The sequence below is a fragment of the Osmerus mordax genome, chromosome 10 (genome assembly GCF_038355195.1).
Source record: "Osmerus mordax isolate fOsmMor3 chromosome 10, fOsmMor3.pri, whole genome shotgun sequence".
Classification (NCBI taxonomy): Eukaryota; Metazoa; Chordata; class Actinopteri; order Osmeriformes; family Osmeridae; genus Osmerus; species Osmerus mordax.
Window position 1 is genome coordinate 9,827,532 of NC_090059.1, and position 13,383 is coordinate 9,840,914.

A 13,383-nucleotide genomic window follows, 5' to 3' on the forward strand; every position below is an offset into this window, starting at 1 on the left:
TATTACAGCATCAACTGTGCTGGATCCAGCTTCTCCAAAATGTTTATTGCCCCTATATGGCATGAGCTCAATATCTGACCAATCAGCACAAACTTATCACAGCACTATGCACACCAGTGTAAGGCAATCACACGTTTTCTATTCTCCCTCAATCCTAACCACTGTATGTATTCACAAATTGTACCGTCGACCATACGCCCTCAGTGTGGATGTTGAGCAACGGTTTAATCCTCAGCATCCTTGGTAATGTATGGGTTTCAGGGACACATTGGTTTAGCATGTGTGAACCCTAATCATGACCATCCTTTATGAAACTGTGGACAAATATTGACTCAGGAAAGTAGTCACTGGTAACACATTATTCACTGTTTCTGCACTGCTAGCTGGAATTCAACCCTCAAACATTTCAATAAACCTGAAATAAAATATGGAGCAAAAGACAATATCTTCTCTTTTTCTGGCACCCTGATATTGTGTCTTAAAGTTTAATTGACAACTTAACCTCAAAGCCTCACCAAGCCTTCCAGCCCCTGTCTGTCTAGCAGACCTGTGATGAGCCAACAAGCTGATGATGTGCAATATGTGTACACAAGGGTTTGATCTCAGGCTACAGTACGATGATTCTGTAGCATCCAGGAAGTTTGCTCCTTTCTTAATGAACCCAAATAGCATGATTAGTTCTCAATTAAACTAATTGTCGACGGAGGAGCTGCTGGCAGGCGAGACGGCGAGCTGGCAGGCGGGTGCGTGGGTGTGTGCTCGAGAGCGAGCGAGCGAGGGAGGGAGAGAGAGGGTCTGTGTGAGTGGACAGAAATGTGTGCGTGCAAGAGGGAGGCACTAATGAAGTGTCATTCTGTATACGTTCTTGTCAAACCCTCATATGACTCCCACGCGCTCCATCTACCTCTGACTCTGTCCATCCCGCCCTCTCGTCGCTTCGCTCACCCTCATCTTCCACCGGCTCTCCCTTTCCCCCCCGACTGTTTCTCAGTCTCTACCTCTCTCCTTCTCTCCTTTCGCTCTCCTTCCATCTCTCACTCTCTGCCAATTTAGCTGGCAACAGGCCCTATTGTAGTGTAAATGAGAGGGACTGTCTTTGTTCAGCGTGGCATCGCTCTGTGTAATCAACTCTCCCTTATCAGATCATTTTCACTGGCTCAACATGAAAGCTAGAAACTAGAGAGTTTGCCAAGAGGCAAAGCTAAAGTGTGTGTGTGTGTGTGTGTGTGTGTGTGAAAAAGAGGCAGGGAGAAAGAAGAAGGACAAGTGTGTGTGTGTGTGTGTGTGTGTGTGTGGTGCCGAGGGGTTGCAGGGTATTGATGTTGTGCTAGTGTTTGAATCATTTTAAAGAACCTGCCATGAGATGTAGACACAGGGACCATCGCCACAAGCACGCAAGTATCAGAATGTGTATGAAACAGTTGTTTCCAAAAACAGCATATCTGGTATTTACATGCATCTGCATCTGTAAAAAGACTGGAAGGTGCACGAACACATGCAAACACACTTAAGCACTTTAGTGCAAAACAATCTTGAATACAAAGAACATGCCTTGCATGGCGAACACCTTCTTTCTTAGGGCTAGCTTATTTGCAATCACCAATTGTCATGGTTTTATGTGTTTTAATTGTTAACATTTCAAAGCAATAACTTTAAGAGATCACAAGATCTCTCACTCTCCCCTGTCTGTCTGTCTGTCTGAAAGGGTATAATTACCACGTTCTGCTTCTAAATAGGATTGCTACATTTATATCAGTCTTTATTTATATAACCATTTGTTCATTTTCTCATTTGATACAGAAACAATATGCAACTATAAATAACTCTTCCACGGAAATAACTTTGTCATAGAGAAAGAGGTCTATAAATAAGTAGGCCAGAACTTCTTGGAGTAAGAACAATCTTGTGAGATACTGTGTGCAGAAGAGGAAAACATTCCCTGTCCACCATGAATACACATTTAGGATTACGTTTAGGATTTTCTCAAATCAGTCCCTTATTACATTTGATCTCATCCACCTTCCATTTCAGATTGGACTGCCCAGAAGGGAAAATATATTGTGTAGGATTTTATTATGTAGGGAGTAAGTCGGTGGCTGAGCGGTGAGGGAATTGGGCTAGTAATCCGAAGGTTGCCAGTTCGATTCCCGGTCAAGCCAACTGACGTTGTGTCCTTGGGCAAGGCACTTCACCCTACTTGCCTCGGGGAAATGTCCCTGTACTTACTGTAAGTCGCTCTGGATAAGAGCGTCTGCTAAATGACTAAATGTAAATGTAGGTGGATTGCGGCCCAGTTCTCGGGTTATTGCGGTTTGTTTGTATTCCTCCGGGCCACTGTCCAATGACTTCATAAAAAATTAAACAGGTACACAGAGACTGAATGTTTAATGCATGTACCCATCTCCTGTCTATGTCATTCGCTCTGCTTTCTCAGGATGTACACACACACACACACACACGTGTGACAGGGACGAGAGCCACAGGGGACTCGTTCCTACTTCAAAGAGAGGAGGGGAAACAGAGAGCTCCCAGGGTGCATTGGGATTAGATAGAGGAGTCGAAACTGGCGCCGTACACTTTGAGCAGCCCCGGAGGTTGAACAGGACAGACGAAAGACCTCGGATAGATGGAGGAATAGGAAGATAGTCTTTGAAACTTTCGTTTGTTGGGCGCACATGGCCCACCTGCTTGTGACACGGCACAGAATAACCTAAAGGTTCCAAACACCTGTATGAACATGGTTGGGTGTTCAAGATGAATTCAGTATTATGGACATTATAGTAAATCCTTGCCACCCAAGGAAATCCATCAAAACATGCTAATCCTCTGCATTTTATATTTGGCTGCCTTATCAAATATTGTTCAATATTCACGGAGGATGAAGACCTTAAGCCATTAAACTTTAATTGTGAGTAGTCCTTTTATCTGCCAGTCCCTTTGTGTGAATTCTAAACCTGTGGCCTACCATTAGTACCTTTGATAACACAATTATCCACCTGATCATTGAAAGATGACTATAGAGCCACTGAAGGAGGGCGAGTTGGAGGACGAGGGGACAAGGTCGTAAAGATGTCTTGTCCAGATAAATGAGCACCATCCTGAATTTGGATAAGGCTCACTTCTTGACCTTCGAGCACGGCCTTCTGCATTGGGAATGAGAAAGTCAGAGACACACTCTTTGACTTCTACTCACTCTTAAATGCACAGGCCCTGCAAAGGCACTCTTGCTTCCTCTCTCACTCTCTCTCTCTCTCTCTCTCTCTCTCTTTCTCTCTTTCTCTCTCTGTCTCTCTCTCTCTCTCTTTTTCTCTCTCTGTCTCTTGCGCGCACACACACACACACACACTTTTTTAGGTGCTGTAACACACTCCCAGGTGGCTGTGGCCTCGTTGGCGGACGTAGAGAGGGCACGCTTGTTTAATTACCGTGGAAACCTCTGGTGATTAATCTCCACACTTTGGCAGTGTTGCTCTGCATTAATGACAGGCGTTAGAGGAGGATGCAGAGCCCTGCTCGCTCCTCTTCCTCCCTGGCTATCGCTTACTTTTTAAATGTAGGCTTTAATTCATTCTATAATGACAGGCATATATATTTACCTTGGTCTTGCTTTATGGCCCACCTTATTTCTACTTGTGATCGTTAACTTTGCATACTTGTTGTTTGTCCATGTTTTATGCTGTCCAGCTTCCCTCTCCAACTGTCTACAGACTGGATCATTGGGCAGGTCTGCATGTTTTCAGGGATTCTCTTCTGACTTTTGTTTTTTTCAATCTTTACTATTACATTTTAAAACAATGTGTTTGAAGCCACAGTGTTTGCTCTCAGAGCCCTTATGGATTTCATTCAGAGGAAGAGGAGTGCATGGCCCTGCCTTTAAGGCCAAACTGCCTGGGGAAAAATGATCCTGCCCCAAGTACTCTGTATATTTCAAACCATCCTCCTCCTCCCTCCCCCGTTCCTTCAGTGGAAGCCGGCCGTATTCAACATGCTCAAGGAATCTTGAAAGCAGAGTTCAAATCCATTAAGTCGCAGAGAAAGGGATTTAGCATCCATGAGACTCCCTTTTCTCCCCAACTCTACCCATGTCACGCTGCATTTGTGCATCTGAGGATATTAATTTTTCAGCCACCTCTACTGTCGCTTAGCTGCAGCTGCTCTACCCTTAGGAACTAAATATACTCATGTTATTTCCTGCCGACATTGTTTTCTTTGTTTGGACATTCAGTTCAATAACCTTCCAATAGAGGTGGTAAAACTGTTCTGTAACACTCTAAACACAGTTATCTATTCTATTTTTACAATGCAAAAAAGAGAGAGTGAGTGAGTGAGAGATGGATGGAGAGAGAGAGAGATGGGGGAGAGGGAGAAAAGGAGGGATGGAGATTGAGTGAGATAAGGAGGGAGAGAGAGTGAGAAGGGGTGAGAGAGTAACCTTGGCTTATTCCACACTTCAAGATAAACATACTGTCCTTGGTATACGTCCATAAATACTGAAGGTAGGGAATCATAAGTCAGGCACCTCAGAAGTGCGTCCTGGGAAGTGTGTTGACAACAAGGGCATGATTCCTGCGTATCCAGTCCTGAAACTGGCTCAGTCTTGTGTGGTTATACTTTCCCACCACCTTATCCTTGGATGAAAATGTCACATTGGTGGGGAACAGATCAACTGTTTGATCCATGTGACTTGGACAGAGCCATGCCTTGCTTCAGCCACTCAAGATAAGAAATGTATTTTCCTGCCACACGAGTCTAGGTCCTCTTCTGGACTGTGCTGAGCCCCTGCCTGAGATATACCAAATCAAGCAAGGGTGTGGGACGACAGCCGTCAATCAGTGACAATGGCCACTGGGAGCAGAGCCTTCGTGTCACCCCTCTTGTGAAAGGCACATGTACATACAACGTGAAAAAGGTTCGAGGAGGACAAGAGAAAGATTCTGATTTACAGTAAATGTGACATCAAACTTAGTTTTTAATACTTACTTGTAGACCAACAATATAACACCATGAATTGGGTTCATGTTTTAGGTACAGTACATAGGGTCAATGGTCAAAGCTTACATCCAAAACCCTGTTTAATCCAAGTGACTGTATCAGACAGGTCGTGGGTGTGACTCAATCCAATTGTGAAGGAGATTAGGATTAAGGATGGACCTTTAAAAGTGTCTACTACTACCCTTGCTGCGTTTCCTAGACCCCATAACTGAAAATGGTAACTCAACACAATGGGGGAACTTACAAAAGCGTACAACGACAACACAATAAAAAAAAATCGAAAAAGAGGATTCCGGAAGGCCAAACAATAGACTGGAGTAGTAGGGGTCAGTGGGCAATGATGGTTGGACAACCACCAAGGACTTAGCCAGACACACGTCAGGTACACAGCAGGCCTGTCTGCTGGTCACCAGGAACACAGGCTTTACCTCGGGCTCAGGTGGACCTCTGCTTGATTCCTGATCTCTGTGACACTGATCTGGAATAATCCTTTACCTGATCCCTCTCAAGAACGAGGGAGAAGAGACAAGAGAGAGAAAAACCAATCTCAAACTATTCTCCACGCTCTCATTCGATAAGATCTCTTGCTTCTCTTTGGAACACACTCCAGTTTTTTCGTTGAGGAATCAAACAGAGAGGTGGCGGATGTGAGGAGATTACAATAAAGAGGCGGAAAGGGGAGGGATGGAAGGATTGTGTGTGAGGGGATGAGAGGGATTGAAAAGAGGTAGGTAAGGTGAACCGTCACTCTCTTGGTCACTTTAAGGTCAAGATTCAATTAAATTAATGGGGTTTTCATTTTCCTGTCTCCCACTTCTGTTCTCACGTCTGTGTAGACTCATCGTCTATTGATTGAATACTATTGATTGAATGAAGGTACATTCAGATGATAGGGGGTGTTATTGTTAATCCAAAGTGACAGTTGAATCTTTCACGATAGAAAAGACTCCACACTCTCTCACTTTCCTTCCCCCTCTCTAACTCAAAACCAATCCTATTAAGACTCAGACTTCAAGAAGTCAATTGAGTTAAAAAACTAAAAGGCCTGCATCCTCACTTGATTATCGCAAAGTCTCTCAGGGCATAATCCTTCCCATACCTCTATCCATATGGCATTATATTCCAAATATAGCCCTTGGTAGACACTTTACATTTGATAGCGATTAAATACTGTAAACAGCCAAGCTGCATAAGGCCTGTAGATTCCAACAGTTGTACAACAAGTGTGAAACACCTCAAAGGGGTCAATATTCATATTTTGCTGTTTGAAGTGCTTACAGACCTGAACACTATTGTGTGTTCAAGGATGTTGCACATGGAGTACTATTATCGCCTGCAACCGTCTGCCTGGATGGCCTTCAAGAAGGGTGTCATGCTAGGGAGTTTGAATTCAACCTAGCGTCTCAAGCACCAGACATAAAATAGCATGTGAAGTATAGAGTACTTGACTTTTACACACTTTGAACAAAACATATATTTTTTGTTCTTATGTTGTTATGTAGGCCTACCACAGTGACAGTATTGCTATGTTTGAATACTGACTGAGAACGAATACTGAGGGGACTGGCTGAGGTGAAAAGGTAAATAAACACCTCATCCCTTTTCATTTGACGCTGGTAACAGAGTCAGCATCTACACTATCATTCCCAAAAGTCCTCTCCACATCAAAAAACCATGTCCAAGCACAAATTCTCCCGTTATATGAATACTCCCACAGTATTTCCAGACTCACAGACAATGCTGTCCCTGCCTCTCCTGGTTACAGACAGATCTGTCAGCGAACACGTCAGTCACACCTTCTCCGGGGGACCAAAAAAGAAAAGCATCCTTCAAGCCCCTAGACAAAAAGCGAAAATGACTGGATGGCACATCAGGGAACCCAAGGTCTAATTTCCCTGACAGGAGCACAGGCTGCCGAAGCCAGCCCCCTCACTGTCGACGACGCCCGCGTACCAGGATCAGCGATCAGCCGTCAGACTCGCGCCGTCTGCGGCTTTATCACCTGTCTTTGGCTCGGAGAAAAAGGCGCGGGCTGAAAAGGAAAACAAGTTGAAGCGTAATAACGGTCATAAAGCAGTCACTGACAGGCAGGGAACATCTGTCTGTTGCCAAGGGAGTGGGGGGAGAGGCTCAGGGGACAGCGAGCGTTTCCCTGATGTGGTTAAGATGAATGGTAGGGTAAAAATGCCAATAGACACACCTGTCTAGCAAGTATTGATGTTGTTTCCATTCAATTCAGATACATCTTTAAAATGTGTGGGATTACACCATGGGCCTCGCCACCTAAACTTTTTTAGTACTTAAAAAACTAGGCATCCTTCCTACTGCACTTTGAACTACTTTCTTCAACTCAGTGACTATAGAAATGGACCCCAAAGTCAATGTGAAACACACAGGAAAGGGTGTTTTGAACTTTCAGAGGTATTTCAAACTTGTCAAACTTCTCCTCTGACCTCAATGCACAACTAGGTCAAAATGTGTGTCCCACTACAGCTGTTAAGTGTGTGATAAGGAAAGCTGTGCTTTGATCAATAGTCTCTTGTGAACAGTCTCCATTTTTGTCTCAACCTACGTTGTGGTTCTCACTCCACTGAGATTTGAGCTAAACACGCACAATGGGAGATGAATTGAAATTGACAGCTACCAGGCCAAATGATTGCTCACCCAGCTGGGTGGATAACTCGATCAGTCACGGGTGAGGAGCATCACAGATATGGACACACACACACACACACACGATTGGTCTACGACTGGGACAGAAGCTTAATCATCCATGCAACATAGATGTGTCTGAGGGGTAGTAACAAAGACAGATCCTGGATGACAATTACCTGATTATACAGTTCACTAGGCCTGAACGAGGTATACCGACTCTCCTAGGTTGAAGGTCATGGTACTAACACTGTTTAAGAAACTACGTTTGTAGGTTTAGGCAAACCAAACTGGCTTTGATAACTTTATAACAGATATGTTCATATCAAGCACTGTTTAGTCCCGATTAAAGATTTGTTGGTTTGAATAAGAGAGTGACGTTTATGTGCAATTTCAGTTTAATAAATGTGTTTGACTAAGATCATTTCACCAGCCACTGGGTCAGCATTCTGTCTCCAATGACGAGATTTATAGAGATGTTATCAGAAATACACAGTGAAATACTCTGACTCAGCTCCGCTCCAGAGGCAAACTCCCTGGTGTTCTTTACAACCATGCATCTCTCAAACACCCTGGTTTGAGCTAAGGTTTGCAGGTCTGAATAAAATGTCATCTGAAAAATATTACATCACAAAACAAATCTGACATTACCTTTTAAAATTCTATTTTCATGGACTTGAGTCTTGCTCAAACGTGAGGAAGGAGAGGGCTTTTTTTAAGTGGAGAGGCCTAAAATAACATCTGTCTGGCCAGTCATGCTTGGGTCTGATGCTAGGCAAATCAATGACCCTCACGTATGTTTAATGCAGGACTCAACTTTGTAAAAGTGCTGTACTAACCATTACTGTGCTCCTGGTGCAGGTCTTGCAGAGGACAAAAAGAAAGTCAGAAAGACAGCCAACTGATGCTGCTGACATGTTAGGCTACTGTGAGGCGGAATAGGACCACAATAAAACCACATATTAATGCTTGCACTACAAGTGCCTATGGGCTGTTGCAACATTCATAATCAAGTTGATTGAAATATCCATGTGCTTAGTGTTTAAGACAAATGCATCCATCATGTGTGAAAATAATTGTGTCAATTAATCTATGCAATGGACTCTTTCCTCTCTCTTTGTGGTCACAAAGGGAGTGTGGATAAAGGTTCTGACCATTACAAGCCCCTTTGTGATTTAATTTATAGATCAAATTAGCTCAACCCTCTGGCATGTCCGTTGATAGATAGATAGAACTGTATTGATCCCCAAGAGGAAGTTACACCTCTACACGTGTACAACAAACATGGCATTTTCATAGTCAATTTGAGGAAAAAATGAATCATTGTCCATCAAAACGTTATTTACTTTGAGAAGCTTCACTTTCCTTGCCTGTTTATTTATTAGTGACAAGGGAAGATAAACAGCAGTTAGGATTAGTTGGTGGTCAGGCCAACTGTTCTATACACTGAACATATAGTGGTTGGCCAGTGTAGGGCCAGTTTAGTTGCACAGTTTATGAAGACCCAGCTATTTTAAGGACTATCTGCCATGGCCATCTGGCCACTCATTTAGTTACATTTTATTGCATGGTTTTCACGGCATCAAAGAATTGGCAAAGAGAAATAGGAATGCATTAATGTAAGGCAAATGTCAGTAAAACCTATTCTGTTTCAGGTTTTAGTGAGTACTTTGGGGGAAGGTCAGAACAATAAGGGAAGGAAGGTTAGAGTTGCTTTAAATTCATGCGAAATTTATTTGACATTTAAATGGTTGATAAGTTCATTATCATTGGATAGCTATTGGCCAGTGTCCTTGGCTGTTCATATGCAGTTATTTGAGACTAATGGAAAACTTTCTCATTATCTTACAATACCTCAACTAACAGACTGACCGACAGATCTGAGGATCAGACTTAAAAACATCTCTATTGTCTATTCTGGTTCGTGTCAACATATCACTTAACATCATGATCCTTTATTTGGGATGTTAGGATTCATGTTGAGGTGGGCAATTTTCAGGGACATGATACAAGCTTGCAAAATGATTGGTCCAGGAATATCACATGATCGTGTAGGGTTAAGGGTCAAGCGTAACAACTCTTAATGACTGTAATTTCTAAGGTTAGTGTATTAGGGTTTATTCTCAAAGAATACACTGAGGCTCTCAGTGTAATAGCTTAGCTGACTATTAGGACACTGTCGTTGATAAAGAAAGCTATGGTTAGAATATATTCTGATTTGAGATCTTAAGTGTATTAATCATATTATATCTGTACCATTTTACTTTCCTCATTTGAAGAGATGATTCACATGGAACACTTCCCAGACAGGCTAGGATGGATTGTAGAAACCCTGTGGTTTTAGAATCATGCTGCACAGGGAGATGATGCTCTCTTGTGTTTTGAACAGGAAGTGCACCCATGAAAATTCCAAATGGTGAACAAAGCACAAAGTATGGATGGGTCATGACTGACTGCCAAAGGCGTAGGTGTTGAGGGCATCCTGAGAAATAATGTTGCGTTTGAAGGAGAAGGCAGGGGTGAATGTGCTTCATCAGGAAAGCAAAACTATTAGTCAAGAATTACGCAATCATTGCCCCTGCTTCATCAAGCAAACACTAATTCTGTATGATGGATCACATGCTAAACATTGCTAATGTAGGAGACTGAGGATCCATTTCATACAAAATGGGCAGTCTGCCTCCTTTCCATAGCTGACCTCTTTTGCCAACACCTTCACAGGTCTGCAGGGCTCCATGCTGAAAGCGCTGTACCTGCACATTTCAGAGCATTCCTAAGCTCCATCTCATCAAATGAGTTCAAAAGAACACACTGCCTTTGTGTGCGGCGTATTCAATTTAGTGAAGGCTGTGAATTGCCTTGAAGTGGAAACATTTTCATAATTTACTGATTTTGAAAGCAACCACCAAAGTGAATAGAAAGACCAACGTCAGCATGTTTATTTTTAATCATTTTTCCTTTCCCTCCTATTGGTTTTGAGCTGAACAAATTTTCATAAAATGTTCCTAACATTGTTAGCATTATATACTGCTATAATGCTTATAATGCTTAATGTCCAAAAATCATCCCCCCCACATTAGTACAATTACTTCAATACAATTTATCACATGGTTTCTGGGCCAGTCTGGAAGCTTCTGGACCTCAAATACAAAGCTATATTCACCACACACACACAATACCAAACAGACAACTTCATCCTTTTTGTGTCCAAATTTATTAACGTGGAAGTAGGCGACATGGGTGTGACTAGTCTCATTTCTTGGTGGACTCCTCCTCTGACAGGGCCTTGATGAACTCCTCCTTCTTGGCCAGGAGGCGCTCCTCCCTGCGCTTGCGGGCCTCCTTCGTCTTGGAACGGCGGGCTTCCGCCTGGTCGCTGGAGGACGAGAGAAGACAGGGAGTGAGAATGCTGGGATGGTCCTGAGGGAGAGCCTCACCCCCCCCCCCCAAAAAAAAGCCAAGTTATCCAGACCAATTGAAGTTATAGAGACACATTTCCATTATCAGTCACCTTCCAAAGGTAAAGAGAGCAGTAATATCAAAGAGTGGAGCTAGGATGAGTAACGTTTGTAGTGTGGACTTACGACAGGAGCTTCTTGCGGGCCTTATCTGCCTTCAGCTTGTGAATGTGCTCCATGAGGATGCGCTTGTTCTTGAAGACGTTACCCTTTGCCCTCAAGTACAGACTGTGGTACCTGGGAATGACAGGGCAAAAGACAGCACTGTAAGAGGACGTTTTGCACGTTTCAAATCAAAATGTGTCCCAAGTCAAGTTGCAAATCACTTGCCTTCATGCCTCTGTCCAACAAGACACATCCACAAGAAAAGCCCCGAGTCAGACTTACATGTGCCTGTCGATCTTCTTGGACTCCCGGTAGCGCCGCAGAAGACGACGCAGGATCCGCATGCGCCTCATCCACGACAGCTTCTCTGGCATACGAGCGTTGGCTGTACCCTTTCTCTTACCTGAAGACGAGATCATGAAGGATTACGAAGGCCTGCTAAACGTTCAAAACATCCTCAAGTTGCTCACATGGATTCGAGTAAGCCACGCCATGTTTTCCTTTTCCATTTGAATGAGCTATCTTTTAGTCCTGTTCTTGAAGGTAAACCATGACAAGTGTTATTCAAAAGGTGATGTTTGCCTTTAAAATTCAAGCAGCATCTAAAATCCACACATGGGCCAGGTAGGCAGATCCTTACATTTTAGCCCACTCCCTTCTCTAAAAGCCTACAAACGAAGACCATCCTGTCGTATTCAAGAATCCTACTGTGTGTGGCACCTGTCCATACCCACCTACACCCATGTGACGTCCCTTGCGACGCGCAAGTGTGTTCTTGCGGCAGCGGGCGCGGGAGTGCACCGTCACTGGTTTCCTGATAATCAGACCATCCTTCACCAGCTTGCGGATCTGCTGGCCTGTAGAACAGAAGGGAGACCACCATAAGATTCAGTGTCTAAATTCAGATATAACACGTACAGGAAACGGCCAGTGATATGGTTTCCACAACCACTCATTAACTATTTAAGGACATTCATATGAACAGCTTGATAGATCCTTATCAGATATCATGACAGATGAACTCCTTGACAGCATATCCTAAAATACGGCAGTGAAAATGTTGGACGAAAGACTTACGGGAGTTGGCGTTGGCGATTTCATTGGTCTCGTTGGGATCCAGCCATACCTTCTTCTTACCGCAGCGCAAGACACTGGACGCCAAGCGCTTCTGAAGCCTGAGCATGCTGGGTAAACAAATGACAAAATGTTCAGTACGATTCTAGTCAACTTTTGGTTGCTGTGTAGATGGGTAGCTTACATCAGCGTTATTATTAGCACCTCCTGGGTAGGCTAGCTGCTGTACTATAAAAGATGTTAATGCACGTCCATGCAATAGGTAGTTTAAGTGGCCAACTACTGTAAAGCTCATAGATCCGGTAGTCTTAAAACATCCCTGGACATGTCTTGTTTGACATGATAGCTAAATTCTCTGTAGACTTGATAATCAGTCTGATACTAGCTAGGCCTTGCTAGCTAGTTAGCGCGTACCAACTAGCAGGTCAGATTGCAGAACTTTTAAAATATATAGCAAAACTATCCAAACTCGTTCTACCATGTATTGCAGTGGAGTTTACCTGCGTTACTACTACCCTGCGTTTACATTACTTGTAGAGGAATTAATAATGTCTTTAACAAACGCAACAATGCGAGAGATCAGGCCCTTACCTCATGGCTGCGAGTAGGGATAGAAAAGGAAGAGAGTGACGTAGTACGGACCCTACCAACTATAAAGGAGATCCGACCTGAAGTGATCGTCACGTTGTATATGCGGCTTCGATTAATCAACCTAAAGGAAAATAGATACCACTGAAAACATATGAATATTCGTATGATGATAATAAATATATAATGTCATGGCATATCATGTTGTACATTGTATTTTACACCCCATTTTGCCACAATAGAACATTCCAAAATTGGATTAAAGTTTGACCGCCAGATGGCACTATTACTTCCCAGTTACTATTACTGTGACACATTAAAGAGTGTGTCCTATGGAAATAGTCATGATGATTGATAATAAATTATGATTGTTAAACCTTTGCTTAGTCTATAGCCAAACATAAACTGTAACTGTACTTTATGTTAGAGCCGAGCTGATATAAGAGCATCCTTTAAAGTTTTATCCTTTAAAGGGAATTCCACAAACTACAGGCCAGTCGTTGATGCAAATGCA

General features: G+C 43.1%; 1 protein-coding gene across 1 annotated transcript; it reads right to left on the reverse strand.

Annotated features, from left to right (window-relative positions):
• Nucleotides 1–10,839: 10,839 nt before the first annotated feature.
• LOC136950842 (large ribosomal subunit protein eL19-like) lies at nt 10,840–12,903 on the reverse strand. The gene is made up of 6 exons (XM_067245324.1): nt 12,873–12,903; nt 12,285–12,391; nt 11,942–12,064; nt 11,490–11,610; nt 11,229–11,339; nt 10,840–11,020 (listed from the first exon to the last, which is right to left on the reverse strand). The coding sequence occupies exons 1-6, from the start codon at nt 12,875–12,877 to the stop codon at nt 10,897–10,899; spliced, it is 591 nt and encodes a 196-aa protein (XP_067101425.1). The 5' UTR covers nt 12,878–12,903; the 3' UTR covers nt 10,840–10,896.
• Between the last annotated feature and the right edge of the window lie 480 nt (nt 12,904–13,383).

Bases quoted from the DNA above. Each gene is read 5' to 3' on its own strand.
- LOC136950842 (XM_067245324.1), bottom strand. The intron at 12,065-12,284 runs GTAAGTCTTTCG...TCTGTTCTACAG, and splicing joins AATCGCCAACGCCAACTCCC to GCCAGCAGATCCGCAAGCTG. The intron at 11,021-11,228 runs GTAAGTCCACAC...CTCGTCCTCCAG, and splicing joins GCCCGCAAGAAGCTCCTGTC to CGACCAGGCGGAAGCCCGCC.